The following is a 17,427-nucleotide window of genomic DNA, read 5'->3' on the forward strand; positions in this document are numbered from 1 at the left end:
ACTCTTCAACAAAATGTATGCAATAAGGTAACGTGAAGAGCAAAATGAGATTTTTGCCTCTTTTAATAGAATTGAAGTAACAATCAATTTAATTAGGCAAACAGGGCATGCCAATAAGAACAAAGGATTCCCTGAAGCCTTGTAAAATGCAATGCAGAGAATGTAATTCTATCTAGCCTCATATTTACAATTGTGGAAGTTATGTAATTACTACATAAATATGCATCCAGATTCTGGGGTGAAACGAAGGGAAGTTATACATCGGACTTCTATGACGAGGGAAATAGCGAGCCAGCCCCTTCGCCGCACCCTCATCACTGCACGTCCCAGATTTCACAGAGAAGCGGGGTGAACTTGTGGTCATTCACTCTCCAGGACATCAGCATCTCTGCGTGGTGATGGTTGAACGTCCGCAGTTCAGTCAGGCGACCCAGGAGACAGGCAAAGTGTTGAGGATTTTCCGGCTGATAAATCTTGCACAGCTTTTGTAGCACATCTAGCAGGGGTTCCTGCAGCTTCTCCACTGCTTCTCTATCCTTTATGTATTGCCTATCTGTTTTCAAGTTTAAAATAAAATGGCAAAAAAAAAAAAAGTATTAATTGGGTATAATGAAGCAATGTTAGCTTTTTTGAGATGTAACTTATCAATGTTGTACACATAAAATATACAAATTGTAAGTGTTCAACCTGATGAGTTTTACATATTTATTACCCATGTGGAGCCCCCTGGGTGGCAGAAGTGGCTAAGAGCTTGACTACTAACCAAAAGGCTAGCAGTTTGAAATGACCTTGAGGTGCCTTGAAAGAGAGGCCTGGTGATCTGCTTCTGAAAGGTTACTTCCTTGAAAACCCTTTGGGGCAGTTCTACACTGGGTCTTCATGAGTCAAAACTGACTCGATGGCAACTGGCTCATACCCACGTAATCGCAACTGGTTAAGACACAGAACACTTACAGCCCCCAAAATGGCTCCCTAAAGGTTCCTTTCAATCCACACCTCCAAAGGTAACCCGTGTTCTTATCTCTACCACCTAAGATTGGTTTTGCCTGCTTTTGAACTTTAAATAAATTGAATCACACAGCGTGCACTTTTCGGCCTGACTTTTTTGGCTCAGCATGTTATCTGTGAGATGCATCCATGTTGTTGCATGTAGCAGTTATTCGTTTTTATTGCCGTCCACACAATATGCTACTACATGAGTTTAGCACAATTTACTCATTCTACCGTTGATAGACATTTGGATTGTTTCCAGTTTCTGCCTGTCCATAAAGCTGCTGTGAACATTCCTGTACACATCTTTGGATAGATTAAGCACTCATTCCTGCTGGGTATATTCCCAGGAGTGGAATTACTGGGTCGTTAGGTATGTGCATGCATAGTTTTAATAGCTACTGCCAAATAGTTTTCCTTTTTTTTTAATAATTTTTTTCATGGTAAAGCAAATAAGGTAATGAGTAGTTTCTGCCTCACTATCATGCATAAAAGTTGCTTAAAGCTAACTTTGTAACTAGTCATTATAAATCATGAGCATGGCATCACTTGCTCCCAGATTATCAAAATTATTTAAAAATACTTATACATGGAGGGGTTCATTTCAACATTGTTTAAAGCTGAAAAAAAGGAAACATTCTGAGTACCCAAACATGATAAATTGCTGTACATCCATACAATAGGCTATAATGTATGCATTACTACAAACTTTATCAATATAATTTTTTAATGTTGGGGGAAATACTTTTGAAGAAATGTGACCTTCAAAAAAAAAAAAAAAGGTACAAGAAGTCCCTGGACGATGCAAATGGTTAAATGCTGGACTACTAAGCAAAAGGTTAGCAGTTCAAACCCACCCAGATCTTCAGCCTCAGAAGAAAGGCCTGGCAATCAGCTTCCAAAAGGTCACAGCCTTGAAAACCCTCTGGAGCAGTTCTATTTGGCACACATGGGTTGCCATGAGTCAGAATCGGCTCAACAGCAACTAACAGCAACAATTAGTGCCATCATCACTACCATCATCACTTTACTAACCACTAAAAAAAGGAGAAGTATAGAATGTTCTATACTATGTTAGAAATTATATAGTTTTATTTAGGTCCCTGCTCAAATGCCAGCCCTTTCAAGAGGCTTGCCTAGACCATTAGTAAAATAGCCTTCCCCTGCCACTTTGTTTCCTTACATCCTTATCTTTGTTTTGTGTAGCACTTGCTGCCTCCTCGAAAATTATTTTTGTTTCTTCATTTATCGTCTCTCCCACCCAACTAAAAAGCCCATCCTGCCTGTTTTCCTCATTGCTGTATCCCCAGCATCTAGAACCATGTTTAGTACATAGTAGGTGTTCAACATGCATTTATTGAATGAATGAATGTGCTGTTTAGAAAAAAGGCTTGAGAAGACATCCGCTAAAATGTTAGTTCAGTTTGAGTGGTAGGATTTCAGGCCATTTTATGCTTTTCTTTATGTCTCTCTGTCTTCCAAAATTTCTTCAATAACAACATTACTATTATACTGAGAAAAATCTGAACGGCATAAAATATAAAATGTAATGTGGAAATTACCTGGAGAAAGGATAACAATTGCTGTAAGCAAAGCATACTCTTCTTGAGTCATTTTCAATTCTCCAATACTTTTGTAAAAACTGAACATGGGCGTTATATATTCATCAGAGATACCTGTGAGAGAAAGTTGAAAAACTGCTGTGGCATAGTAACATTTTTGAATGATTAAAAAGGATAAAGTATAAACACTTTATATATGCACTATTATGGATTAACTTGTGTTCCCCAAAAAAGTATGTTGAAGTCTTAACCTCTGGTACCCATGAATGTAATCTTGTTTGGAAATAGGGTCTTTGAAGATCTTATCAGTTAAACGTGAGGCCATACTGGAGCTCCGGTGGTGCAACTGTAAAGCACTTGGCTGCTAACTGAAAAATTGGCAGCTCAAATCTACCCAGCGGCTCTGTGGGAGAAAGATGTGGCAGTCTGCTTCCATAAAGATTATAGCCTGGGAAACCCTAAGGGGCATTCCCACTCTGTCACGTTGGTCACTATGAGTTGGAATTAACTTGATGGTACCTAACAACAATATACTGGAGTAGGGTGAGTTCTATTCAATTTGGGTGGTGTCCTTATAAAAAAGGAGAGGCATAGAGAGAGGCAAACAGGCAGGAAAGAAGGCCGTGTAAGGATACCTCTATAACCAAAGGAACTCCTGGGGCTACCAGAAGCTGAGAGAGATAAGTCCCTAGAGACTTTGGAGCTGGCATGGCCCGGCTAACACATTGATTTGGATTTCTAGGTTTCATAGCTGTGAGAAAGTACATTCCCATTATTTAAAGGCACCCATTTTGTAGTGCTCTGTTAGTGCAGCCCTAGAAAATTAATGTACACATATGTTAATATTTACATCCAAATACACATATTGAAATAGAAAGGCAGGACATTGCAAAGAACATCAGTTAACAAAATCCTCAAATACTGTATAATCTAATCAATGATTTACGTGTCTTTGATTTCAGTAGTACCTTCAGTTCAGCTACTAATATCTGAAAATAAATTATTAAAAAAAACTAAACCCCTTGCCATCGAGTTGATTCTGACTCATAGCAACTCTATAGGACAGCGTAGAACTTCCTTGTAGGGTTTCCAAGGAGTGGCGGGTGGATTCGAACTGCTGACTTTTTGGTTAGCAGCTGAATGCTTAACCACTGCACCACTAGGGCTCCACAATAAATGATAAGATTGTTAAATTGCCAAAAGAATCTCAGAATTTCACCATTATCTAAATGAGGTTTAGTTAATCTTTTTGATATTAATATCTATAATTGAGACGTAGGTAGCATCTTAAATAACCAAAAAAATTATTGCTTTTCAGTCAAGAAGTATAAACAACTCCAGTTAATAAATTTGCTAGGGTTCTTATTAAACGGCTCTGGTTTCTCTGAGAAGTACCAAACCTGTTTCTCCATTTGTGTACCAGGCATTTCCACTTGGCTGTAGGGTCGCTATGAGTCAGAATCAACTCGACAAGCAGTGGGTTTGGTTTTTTGTTTTTTTTATTGTCTTCCAAAGGAGCCCTGATGGCACAATGGTTAAGATCTCAGGTGCTAACAGAAAGTTTGGGGGTCCAAACCTGCCTAGCCGTGTTGTGAGAGAAAGACCTGGCAATCTCCCATCAAGATTATAGCCTAGAAAACCCTACGGGGCAGTTCTACTTTGTCACATGGATTTGCTAGGAGTCGAAATTGACTCGATGGCATCTAACAACAACAACAATATTCTTTTCAAACTCAGTAAGTCCAAAATCAAAATCACAATCTACAGAGCTAAATTCACCATCTTTCTCCAAATCCAGTCCTCTGTCAGTGATTGGTATCCTCACTCATTCAGCTGCCCAGGCCTGACAAGAGGGAGTCACTTCTCCGTCTAACTCAGGTGTTGAGTCATGTGGATCCTACCTGGTTACTCTCACTCAACTGACCCTCTCCTCTCCACTGCCCTTTACATTGGCTTACTGTAAGCCCCCGTCTCTTTTCATCTGGATTACTGCTGTCACGTCCTCACTGCTCTTCCTTTTCAATTCCATCCCCTTCAATCCAACCTCTGTGCAGTTATCAGAATCCCTTCCTAAAACTCAAATCATACCCTGTCTCCCCACAACCCTTCAAAAGCTCTCCAAGTAAAGCTCTGATTGTTTTTCTTTTCAAATAGGAACCTTCAGGGCCTGTTTTCTGACTATCTTAACACCCAATACTCAACCCACATAATAGTAGGAGTTCACATTTATTGAGTACTCATCAAGTTTTAGTCACTGTTCTAGGCACTTCTTATGCTATAACTCAATTAATATTTCTAACACCCCATGAGGTAGGCACAGAGAGGTTATGTAACATGCCCAAAGACGCATAGCTGGTGAGTAGAGTCAAGATTCAAACCAAAGCTGGCAGGCTCTAGAGTCCTGGCTCTTCACTTTAATAAGCTGAACTGCCTCTCTATCACACAGCCCTTGCTCAAGTCATATTCAGCCACTTGAATTCCCTCAACAGTTTCACATTGCCAGGCTTTTATCCATGCTCTTCGCTCTACTTGGAATATCCTCCTTCTCCTTTACCTAGGTTACTCCTCTTCATTCTTTAAGATGCCTTTATGTCACTTCCTCTACCCTCTAACCAACAAGTTAGTTTGGTGCCTGTTCTGTGCATGGCTCCACTCCTGAAGAGCTTCGGGCTGGGAAATTATTGAGACGGAGAAAAAAAGACTGCGATGTGATTTAGGGGTGAATTAAGATGAGGGTGAGTTTACCAGGATTGGTCCAGACCAGAGTAAGCTGCTCTATCCCTTCCCAACCAGACCTAGAGTCATAATGCTTGGGTTGAATCAAACCAGAATAAAATCAGATTCCAGATGCCAAAGAGTACAATTATCTTAATGTTATACTTCACCGAATCAGAAAGCCTAAATCCCCACCTTTACAAGAATTTATAGAATCTTCCCAAGTTGGATCACTGGCCTTTCTTTCTCAAGTCAAAATATCACAGTCTTCTCCCCTTTGACTTTTGATTGACCCCAGTAAGTTCAATGAAAAGCATCTTTGTTGAATAATTTGAGGATTATGTAATGTGGAAAATAGCCCTTTATCCAGCTATTACATATTGGGCTGAATACCGACGACCAAAGTAAATACAATTGTAAAATGCAGAGGGTTGGAGTATGGTGAGTCTGAGAATACCAGTCCAACTTTCCAGCAAACATAGTGATGAAAAGCTAGTAAGCCTGCTCTGAGTTTGAAAGCTGGCTCTATGGCTTGATCTGGGGCACATTACTTAAACTCTCTAAGCCCTAGTTTCTTCATCTGTGACATGTAGATTATAACAATAGTATTATATGAGATAATGTATGTACAGTGCCTAGCACAATGTCTGGCTCATAGTAAGCAGTCAATAGATGTTAAGGAAAATAATCATAATAACATATTATTATTGTTATTTGGGAGAATTGGATCAACACATTAGTTCATCTTAATTTCAGTTCCTCCTGATCTTGGTTAGATTAAGTTCATATACTTATGTCTTCACAAAGTTATGTGTTTGCAATTTCCTAGGGATGAAACAAGTTGTCTGATCGGTGAATTGCTTCAGTATTTTTCTAGGTACTAAAGCTAAATTATGATCTGTATTTTCTTGGTAGAGTTGTTCTTTATCACCTTCAAAAAAAAAAAAAAGGTAATCTTTAAGATTTCTTCAGCATTTGGGGACTACGCCTTTCAATTTTAGTTGCCGAAAAAGACTGTGCCATTGTTTTAAATAGCATATGAGAATTTGGGGATATTATTCAAGCTATGAGTTGGAATCAACTTGATGGCAACGGGTTTGGTTTATTTAAGCCAGCTGACTTGAAAATATTTAGTTTTTAAGAAATCGTATGTGAATATTTAATTTTGTACTTTGTCTTTCTAAATCTCCACTCACCCTTCAAAGGCTATCTAACTGCAGCTGGTACTTTTTAAACAAAATTAGGTAAAAAATGCTTACTGTGATCGTTCCATCTTCTGCATGATTATGAGGGCCAAGAAAGAATATAGGGTAAACATAGAAAAAAATAAATAGAAGAATTTTTAAAAATAAAATTTCCTATAAAAAAAAACTATAGGATAGATCAAATATAAATCTGCTTTTGGAAGTAATCAGTAATCAGAATTAACTGCGCCAACATAAATTAAAAATGTATTTGAAGTGCTAGTGCACCAGCAATTTCTAACATAAGAAATGTAACAATAACATCATCCTGAAGGGGACAGCCTTTTCCTGTTTTCCTGCTTCATTCTTTGTGGAGACTTGCTTAAGGTTTGCTTAATTTTTTTTTTTTTTTTGCTCTTAGGACCAATTAGCTGATCTTTGGTCACAAGGGGGGGCTATTTTCTAACTTAACCACAAATATTTTACCGTGAAAAAATTTCAAAGATGTGAAAAACAGTTTATATTTCTGCCCCTCTGTTTCTTGCTCATTTGTTTTTCCTTTTTTGAAAAAAGAGGTCTGTGATTGATAAATGAATTCTTCCATAATCAGAAATATTTTAGAGAATAATCACTTGGTAAAATTAACACTATGCTGCTCTAAGTTGTTATTTTAAATGTAAATGTCATCTGTTTCCTACTTCCTAGACTTAATTGGAAGCAAAAATAAACCAGAGGTTCAGGTGCATATTATATAAGACACATTTCCTGCTTTTTAAAATACTTCTTTATGGTTAATTGGAGCCCCTTAGTGGTGCAAACGGTTAATGCGCTAGGCTGCTAACCAAAACGTTGGAGATTCAAATACACCCAGAGGCTCCTTGGAAGAAAGTCCTGGCAATTTACTTCTGAAAAATCAGCCATTGAAAACCCTATGGAGCATATTTCTACTCTGACACACATGGGGTCACCATGAGTCAGAGTCAACTCAACAAAAACTGGTATACGATTACTTATAATTAACAGTCTCAAGATAGACCAAGAACCTTAAAATGTTACTATTTTCTCAAAACCATGTAATCTGAGATTTTTCTAGAACTGACAACATCATCCCGTAACATAGAAGTTAAGGATATAAGCCCACATGGCATACAAGGCTATGTCTGTCTCCTGCTTTCCTTTCAACCTAAGCTCTCTCCATCTCAACGGTTTCCTTATGAACCAATGATACCAACTCTTTTAGGTTCCTGAAACTAATTCAGTCCATTGCCTACACAGCACATCTACACTCCCCTATGGCTTTGTACTAGTAGGGTAAGGAGGCAGATCCCAACTCCAGCCTAAGGTTCAGCCATTGTTATTCTCATGTCAGAGGTTGATGTAGGCAGGGATGGTGGTGCAATTCTGGACAATAAGACCGAAGGTGAGTGTATTGGGGGGTTCCTAAGAAAGGTTGCCATCCTCGAAAAGAGACAGCCTCCTTTTCCTTTGGCCATTGTTGTGCCTGGATGCCTGAAACTCTTGTGGCGATCAGGTGACCAGGAGAAGAACCAGCCTGAGGGTAAAGTCAATGCACCAAGGATAGCTGAGCAGTAGGAAGAAAGGAACCTGTGTTCTTAAGGCTGTGTTGAACGCCTGAATTAACCAATTCTGAAGTCACACTCCCTCTGGGTTTCTTGTTTGAGCTAATATATTTTCTTACTTTTTAAGCCATATTGGTTTGGATTTTTCTATTACCTGCAGCCAAAAGCATACTAACTGACAACTACCCCAACAAAAGAGCTACACTTTTATGTCTTCATGTACCAGTAAGACCTAATCCGGCTGGATATTTTTTAGCCACTAGGACTAAGGGGGACTAAGGGGGACTTTATTCCATTTTGAAAGTAGTTATTTTTTGAATTGCTAATCTGATGGCAGCTTTTCCTTAGGGCCAACAGTATGGCACGAGTGGCTCCCTGGGTAGAGTTTAGTGGTTGAAATAGAGGTCAGGGTCCAACCTATTAGCACCAATGGAATGGCACCATTGTCCCAATGGCATTCCTTGCTCACGTACATCTCAAAACAATACCACTTTGATCACAAAAATTAGCAAAGCGTAATACTACCTAGTTTAACAGACATTTAAAGTTGTGAGACATATTGTCATTCCAATAAATACTGAATTGATTATATGTCTGTCATAAGAAGCAAAAAATTTTTTAATTATATATTTCAGGGGTTATTTATAACTGAAATGAACAGAATGTCCTCTGATTAAGACTTTGCAGAACGAGTTGGCTTGGTCTATGGGAAGTTATTTCCCTAACGTTAAAATGTCAACTCATTCAGTGTTAGCAAGACAGTTTTAATTCTATTATATTTCATGGTATCATATGATTATTCCTATTTTTATTAAATATCCCAGCTTAAAATATAGTTTGCATTATAATACTACCTTAAGAATAAAATCATCGATGCATTAGAGTTGTGTAGAAGCAAGTTATCCACAGGCTGTGCCAGACATATGTTTCTGAAGCCTTAATTAACATAAGTAAACATTGTAACCCTCATTAAGTAAATGAATCTCAGGAGGTAGTATCTTTGTGTATGTAATTCGGTTTTAATAATAGCGAACAAAAGAGTATGAATTTGAAAAACAAGAAGAGAAATTTCACATTATATTATGTAAAGAGTTCGGCAGTCATAAACAGGGTTATGAGAAATTGTGTTACTCTGGAATTAAATGTACAATAAAAATAAGAATGAGTTATATTAGCATAAGAATAAAAAGTTATTCTGAAAGGCCATCTTGCAAGATCAAGTTTTTATTTGGTGTGTGGAAGAGGCAATGTTCTGGAAATTGACAGGGAGAAGAAAATTCATAAATATTAATAAGTGGGAGCATCATTATAGATAATAAAATACAAGGCAGCATGTGAGTTTGGGTGGTTTTTATTGTCACAATATGTGGTTGCTATTTGGGGAAAGTACCTTATTATAAACCAGAGGCATTCGTTTTTGAACTTTTCAGAAACTTACAGAATCACAAGTTTTGAAACTTGTGAAATTACAAGCAAGGTATTTTTTCTTTTTGATTACACATTTTTAACCTGCAAGACCCTCATCATTTCTCCCCTAATTATTGCATTAGTATCTTTACAGGTCTCCTTGCTTCTTGTTTCAACCCCTCCAAACCATCCTTCATGTTACTACTAGAATGATCTTTCTAAGGTACAGCCATGGTCATGTCATGTCTGCTCAGAATATTACAAAGGTTCCCAATTATAAAAGCTACATTAAATTACTTTCGTGGTATTTGGTGTCCTTCACGATCCAGCACTTACTACATTCTCAGCTTCATAAATATTATTTTCCAATAATATCAAGTCACTTGTGCATCCTGTACATGGGTGCTCTCTCATGCCACCATGCCTTCTCACTTGCTATTTCTCTGCTTGGGATGCCTTTCTCAGGGTTGTTGTAGCTTCAGGCGTTCTTCATCATCCTCCATGATTTGATCATCAGGTTGGTGACCCTTTCCTGATTCACCAAGTAGACTCACCCAGGAAGACTCTTTTATGCTCCAATTTCATTTTGCATATATACTTTCCTTATATTACCTATCACATTGCACATTGATTTAGAATCATTTGGTTGTCTACCTTCCCCACTTGTTTGTGAGTTCCTGGAGAACAAAGACCATATATTCTCATCTCCATACCCTCAATAACTACAAAGTGCTTGGCACAAAGTAAGTTCTCAACATATATTTGTTGAATGAGTCACTCAATATATGGATAGAAAAATCTCCTATAAAGTGCCACTTTGCTGTACATCTTGACAAACATTTACTGCAGAATTTATCACGTGTAGAAGACACTGTTGCTTGTTCCCCAGCTTGTTTTTCAACCTTGGCACTACTGACAATTTGGACCAGATAATTCTTTGCTGAGGGAGGCTGATGATTGGCAGCATTCCTGGTGTCTATGCACTAGATGCCAGCAGTATTCCTCCCTTTCTCCCCCAGTCATGATAATCAAAAATGTCTCCAGACTTGCCAAATCACTCCTTGGGGGCAAAGTCATCCCAGTTGAGAATCAGTGTTCTATAATGTAGAAATAGCCATCTTAGCTGGGCATAAAACTTCCCAGAACAAAGACTGCTTTCCCAGTCTCTCCTGAATCTGGGTTTAACCAGGAAACTAAGTTCTTGCCCAGGCGATGTGAGTGGAAGTTGTGTGTGCCACAGCTGGTCATTCCCTTACAGGAAGGATATGGCATTCTTTTCCACTACCCACTAGCTGGAATGTGGGTATGGTAGTGAGCCATTGCGGACCATGTGGATGAAATTAACATGCTGTGGAAGGATGAGCAACAAGACAGAGGGAGCCTGGGTTCCTATCCCTGCAAAGCTGCCCTACCAGCTCTGCTCTCCTCATGCCTAGATGTTACAACATAGAAATAAACTTATATCTTGCTTAAGCCACATTAATTTTGGTTTCTGTTACAGCAACAAAACCTCTAACCTAATTTATTCATGATACTCGATTGCAATTATTACTTTTCATATCTATTCCCTCTAGAAGATAAAGTCCTTGAAGGTTGTGACTTTATCTTATTCATCTCTGTATTCCCAGTGTACCTGGCCCGTGTTGTTGCTGTTAGGCACTGTTGAGTCAATTCCGACTCATAGCAACCCTACGTACAACAGAAGAAAACACTGGTCCTGCACCATCCTCACAATCATTGCTGTTTGGGCCCATTGTTGCAGCCACTGTGTCAAGCCATCTTGTTGAAGATCTTCCTCTTTTTTGCTGACCCTCTACTTTACCAAGCATGATGTTCTTCTCCAGGGGCTGGTCCCTCCCGATAACATGTCTAAAGTACATGAGATGAAATCTCGCCATCCTTGCTTCTGAGGAGCATTCTGGCTGTCCTTCTAAGACAGATTTGTTCGTTCTTCTGGCAATCCATGGTACATTCAATATTCTTCACCAACACCATAATTCAAAGGCATCAACTCTTCTTTGATCTTCCTTATTCATTCTCCAGTTTTCACATACATATGAGGCAATTGAAAATACCATGGTTTAGGTCAGGCACATCTTAGTCCTCAAGGTGATATCTTAGCTCTTTAACACTTTAAAGAGGTCTTTGGCAGCAGATTTGCCCTGTGCAATATGTCCTCTGATTTTTTGTCTGCTGCTTCCATGGGTGTTGATTGTGGGTCCAAGTATAATGAAATCCTTGACAACTTCAATCTTTTCTCCATTTATCATGATGTTGCTTATCGGTCTAGTTGTGAGGATTTTTGTTTTCTTTATGTTAAGGTGTAATCCACACTGAAGTCTTTGATCTTCATCAGGAAGTGCTTCAAGTCCTCTTTGCATTCAGCAAGCAAGGTTGCGTCATCTGCATATCTCAGGTTGTTAATGCATCTTCCCCCAATCCTGGTGCCTCATTCTTCTTCATATACTCCAGCTTCTTGGATTATCTGGCCCATAGCAAGTACTCAGTGAAAGTGTTGGAAAAAAAATGAGTAAAAAGATAAACAAATAAAGGTCACAGTGGAAATGGTCTTCCATTGTTATTGGACAGTTATGGTATTGGCAGAGGCAAATGGAAACAATAAGGTTCTAAACAGATTCAGGTTCTTGTACGGAGAGGAGGAGGGCTAATGAGACTCCAATCTGAGAACTCTGGGGATATATTCTGAGATGATAATCTGAGCCAGAAAGGGTTAAGTATTCTTAGGATTTGGGGGATATCAGTCATCTCTACAAGTGATTCATCAATTAAAGGTGTTCTTTAGGAAAAAAAAAAAGATATTAGAAAGTGTTAAATTTTAGAAAGGAATAGACATGACATGGGAGAGACAGAACGTTTGCTTCTGCCTGATGGAGGTAGCTGATACATCAGTTACAGAGAGGCTTCAGAAATATGGGACAGCCAGAACCCAAGGGAGACTGAATGTAAGCACTGCTGGGTCTTGTCATTGGAGTTCTTGCGTCTTCATAGATAGAACTACTCTGCTCACACCAACAGCAACAGCCCCGCCTCAGACTCAGGAAACCGTGGGAAGTCCCACATTGTATCTAATTCTAGGAAATAGGCTCTGTTCTTGTTCCTGGTGATGGTCCTTGTCTTGACACCTGACTAAGGTTGGGGAGTCCATCTTGCTCTAAGGAGTCCTCCTGGGGCTTTTTCATATTTCCTTGAACCCCAGCTCCTATGGCATGCTCTTGAGATGTTCCTTTTGCCTGACATACATTCTCATGGCATCCTGATTCTGCGTAGAAAGCCCTCCTGCAACCCTCTTAGAATGACTCTGTCACTTTCTTTGTCGTCTGCCTGTTACTAATTCCCAGGCCTTTCTCAGAGCTCCTGACACATGCCAATGGATCTACCAGGACTTAGTCCTTGACCTCTTCTCATTGGATGACTCTCACAACCAGTAGAAGCTTGTTCTGATACCTCTTAGGGAACTGTCAATCTCACTACCAATGCCAGTGGCCAGGATAGAACTCAGAAAGAAGAGGACCAAGTAGAAAGAAGAGTGAGGATCAAGTGCCTCTACAACCTTGAGTGTCAGATGTGATGGAGCAACCAGCAAAATAACTGAGGAAAAGTAGCCAGTGGGGTAAGACAGGAACAGAGAGGGTGATTTTCCTTTTATTCCTCAGAAGCATTTTCCCCAATTAATCTCTTAAAGTCTGATCCTATCTTGGTGCCTGCTTCATGTGGAACCCAAACTCACGCAAACACTTAGAATAGAGCCTGACACATAGTAGACAGTGAATAATTGATAGTTTTTAGTACTATGATTAATAGATTTTTGTATTATGCATATGTGCCTTTTATAAACATTCACAATTTCCTCTTAGTTTTCCAGTAAACTTTTTTGAGAAAATCTTTTTTTTCCCTTGGCTGAACCAGAGTGAAAAGGTATTGTCTCCGTTGCAGCCACATTGGGGAAGATCATCATGGAAATGGAAACACTGGACTTGGCTCAGGACCCAGGGGATTTAATGGAACCCAGCAAAGAGAACAAATAGAAGTTGAGCACCCAGGAGAGAGAGAGAGATGAGACAGCTGCTAGATAATTCCACTTCAAGATGTCCCCTAGTCAAAACATTTCAGTTCATATGGTAGTGACGGCACCCCTAGTTTTCTTTGTCTGGTACCTAAATCAACTTTAAACGACTCATCCTTGAGAAGAAGGAGAAACAATACAGCAGTGCTTCCTAACCCAAACTGTGTTTTCCTTGTCTTACCTTCAAATGCCAGAGACGTCTGTCCCCAAAATTAACTACTATAGGTAAGGTCTTGATAAAGGGTGCTTAGTTGGTTAGTTGTCCAGTGGGGATACCAATTACTCTGATATTTGGGGGAAGAATTGTTTGAAAAGCAAATAAAGGGGAAAACTCATAGCTGCAGACAGATCTTCATTCATTCATTTATTCATCCCACCGATTTCTATTGAACAGCCTCTACAAGCCAGGTATGTGCTCAGTGCCTGGGTAAAATATGAGTCAAAAAGAGGTGGTCCCCATCTTATGGAGTTTCTAATTTGAAAATCCAGGTGAGACTATGTGAGATAAATATTAAATTTAGACATGATTTCAAAGCGATCAAACTAGTTATAGGCCTATTTCAATAGCTTAAAAAATACAGGACCTAGAGATAATAAAAAGTGAGCCTAGATCCAAGCCAGATTCCAGAGAGAGCACTCTTAATCATTACTGCCTCTTGATGTACAAACCAAACCACACACTAGAACAGGATCCTTTGACAGTGAAAGAGACCTGTCTGTAAAATAAAAAAAATACTTTGTCATATGAGTCATCATCCCTTTTTTATTTCATTAGCTTTAAAAAAATTAGATTTTGATGTATGGATTTTGTTAAAGAGAGCACCTTGCCAGTGCATGGAAGTCAGGATCAAATAACTGACCAAGAGGCTTTATCCACATTAATTTTCTTCATAGAGAGAGAACCACTAATTTACATTCTATAGCCTAAGCTAACAATTAAGTTAATATGCATGAAAATTCAGCAGCTTGCAACCTTTAACTCTTTCCTAAGTTGAATTGTCAATTGCTGCTTGTAGCTTTAAATACAAGGTACGTAAGAAGCTGGTAGAGTGATTGGCTAAGGCATCCATCCGAAAGATTGAATGAGTTAAGAGAAGAAAAGCAGTAAGTCTTATACAAGTGGATGGTACCTTGGAGGTTACCAGATTCAACCCTTCTCCCTTACCCCCAGCCTGGACACACACACACACACATACACGTACGTTCAGGCACACACTTGCATACATGTGCACACTCATGCACACATGCACACATTGCATGAAATTAAGACCCATATTTGCATACTTGCATACATGTGCACACTCATGCACACATGCACACATTGCATGAAATTAAGGCCCATATTAGAATCCATATTTCTTGACCACATGTCTTTCAAGGGGCGCAAAAGCCGCAGTGACCTACACCTCAGTTCCTTCACCTTCTCTCCATTTCTCCCAACACAAGGGATCACATCCTTGAAACCTTCCCCCTCCTAAGTCAGCTCCACATCCTAACATTGCTAGAGAAGTAGCCTTTTAAAGCATGGTTTTCATGCTCTCCCACCTCTGCTCAGAAATCTAAAACGTCTTCCCATTATTTAGGAAATGAAGAACAAAATCTTTAGCACAGCATTCAAGGCCCTCAACCATCCTTTCTGGCATTTTTTCTTTTTTCTGCCTCGAATGTTACGTTTAGTCTGATCAAACCCAAGTACACATTCCTTTTTTTGTGTGCACACCCTGAACTTTCTTTTCTCTTCCCCTTGTTCCTGCTAGCCCCTCTTTCTGCACCTCCATCCTCGGTATCCAATTCAAACATCATTCAAGGCCCAGCTCAAACACCAACAAAACCTTTCCAGAACCCTTCCAATGGGAAGTCACCTCTGGGTTAGTTCTTCTCTTCCACATTTTATTGTAATTACTTATGTATGGCTCTTATCTTCTCACTAGACTCTAAGCTTCTTAAAGGGCAGGGAATAGCTCTTCACTGCCACCACCATGTTTTTAACCTTAAATATTTGTTGAACTAATAAATCAATGGATATGTAAATAAGATGTGTGTTAATAAGTGTGTGTTTTTAAATCTACCAGTCATGCTAATTATATTCTCAGTTTTCAATTAAGAGGAGAAAACATAGTGACTATGGGAAGACTGCTGAAAAATATTTTTCAATTTTTAAGTTGTTTTACTGATATCACAGATGCAGAACCACCTGAAAACTCTCCAACCAATCTCTCATTTAAAACTCTGATTTTAAAAGTATTTAAATGTATTCCAGACAACCCTTTAGAGAGAAAAGATCTTGAGAAGTCCTTTAGGTAAAGGAGCTCTTGAGAAGCCGTTTCATCTCATTTGCCCTCTCCCACCTCCCCTCCCCCCAATATATAAACTCTCTCAGGAAAATAAGAATGTATCCTATTTTAAAACTCTCCACATATAAATGACACAGAAATCCTAGTAGTCCCTTCCAATGTCTCTTGACCCTCCCTGTCCTAGTATTATTCTGTAATAAATTAAACTGAGTTACTCCTGCTATTGTTTCATTTTGTCTCCTGAGAGGCAACATGCACTGTGGTTAAGAAGCATGGATTCTAACTTTCTTCCTGCCTGCCTCTCGGCAGGTTATTTCACCTCTGTCTCAGTTTCCTCCTCTGCAAAATTGTAACAATAATAGTACTTGTTTCATAGGATTTTTGCAAGGATTTAATGAGAGAATATATGTAAACTATTTAGAACAGTGTCTGGAACCTAGTAAATGATATATAAATGCTGCTGTAATTATTTCATCATATTTTGCTTTGAATAAGCATGAATAATAGCTGAATATCTAGTCCTTCATACCTGGAGGTTTTGAATAAATGAGTGTTTTTCTAGGCTGAATAATCCAGTTCTTTTATGCTTAAAAAAAAAAATCAGTTTAATTTTCCAATTTTTTAAAAAAAGTCCTCCTTTAACCCTTCATCCCAATACAGTGAAAAGAGTATTTTTCCTATTTTTCTATTGCAACAGGGCTTTTTTGAATAAAGCCTTTAAAAGTCTCATCTATTCAATACATTTTTTGAGAGCCATTCTCTGTGCCCAACACAATAGGCATACAATGTTTTGTAAGATAAGCATGAACCCTGCTTTCATAGCACAATATGAATCCTTACTTACAGAAAACAAAACAGAACCCTTTTACCCTTAACCAAACCACTTACCACTGTTTCGAATTCTTTCTGCCAGTACGTCAGACTGTCCAGCTGGAAGTTTCTTATTGAAAATCTCAGCCGAACGGAGACACATAGCTTCAACTGCAGACCCTTTCAGCAAAGCAATCTGATCTTCATGGTCCAAAGTCTGAAATCCTGATAAATATGATAATCAAATCAGTATTAAGCAGCTGTGAATACTCTATAACAATTTTCCATCATCACCATCATCCTCATAAAGTGATTTTGTGACTGTTTTAAGTTTAGACAGTCAAGTTGAGTCAACGAGAATCTATTACATTCCCCAAATTGGAAATCCTGGTGCCGTGGCGGTTAAGTGCTACTTCTGCTAACCGAAAGGTCAGCAGGTTGAATCCACCAGGTGCTGCTTGGAAACTCTATGGGGCAGTTCTACTCTGTCCTATAGGGTTGCTATGAGTCAGAATCAACTTGATGGCAATGGGTTTTTGTTTGGTTTTTTATTTTCATTGAGTAGGGATTATTGAACAAGTTGGGCAAGAGGAGATGTTAGGCCACGCACATCATTTTATGCACACACACACACACATACAGTTGAGTCCAACTCATGGTGTCATGGTGACCCCATGTGTTACAGAGTAGAACTGCTTGATAGGGTTTTCTTGGCTATAAAATCTACAGAAGCAGATTGCTGGTCATTTCTTCCGTGGCATACCACTGGGTGGGTTCAAACCACCAACCTTTAGGTTACTA

General features: G+C 38.9%; 1 protein-coding gene across 1 annotated transcript in view; it reads right to left on the bottom strand.

Moving 5' to 3' along the window:
• Positions 1 to 38: 38 nt before the first annotated feature.
• Positions 39 to 17,427, bottom strand: part of NR1H4 (nuclear receptor subfamily 1 group H member 4) — a 60,093-nt gene continuing 42,704 nt past the window's right edge. Inside the window, exons 7-9 of the mRNA XM_023538761.2 lie at positions 16,705 to 16,851; positions 2,553 to 2,666; positions 39 to 553 (exon numbers count right to left, since the gene is read on the bottom strand). Of these exons, the coding sequence (XP_023394529.2) occupies positions 315 to 553; positions 2,553 to 2,666; positions 16,705 to 16,851 (500 nt within the window). The 3' untranslated portion in view covers positions 39 to 314. The remainder of the gene's footprint in view (positions 554 to 2,552; positions 2,667 to 16,704; positions 16,852 to 17,427) is intronic.

This window comes from Loxodonta africana, chromosome 4, assembly GCF_030014295.1.
Source record: "Loxodonta africana isolate mLoxAfr1 chromosome 4, mLoxAfr1.hap2, whole genome shotgun sequence".
Taxonomy (NCBI): domain Eukaryota; kingdom Metazoa; phylum Chordata; class Mammalia; order Proboscidea; family Elephantidae; genus Loxodonta; species Loxodonta africana.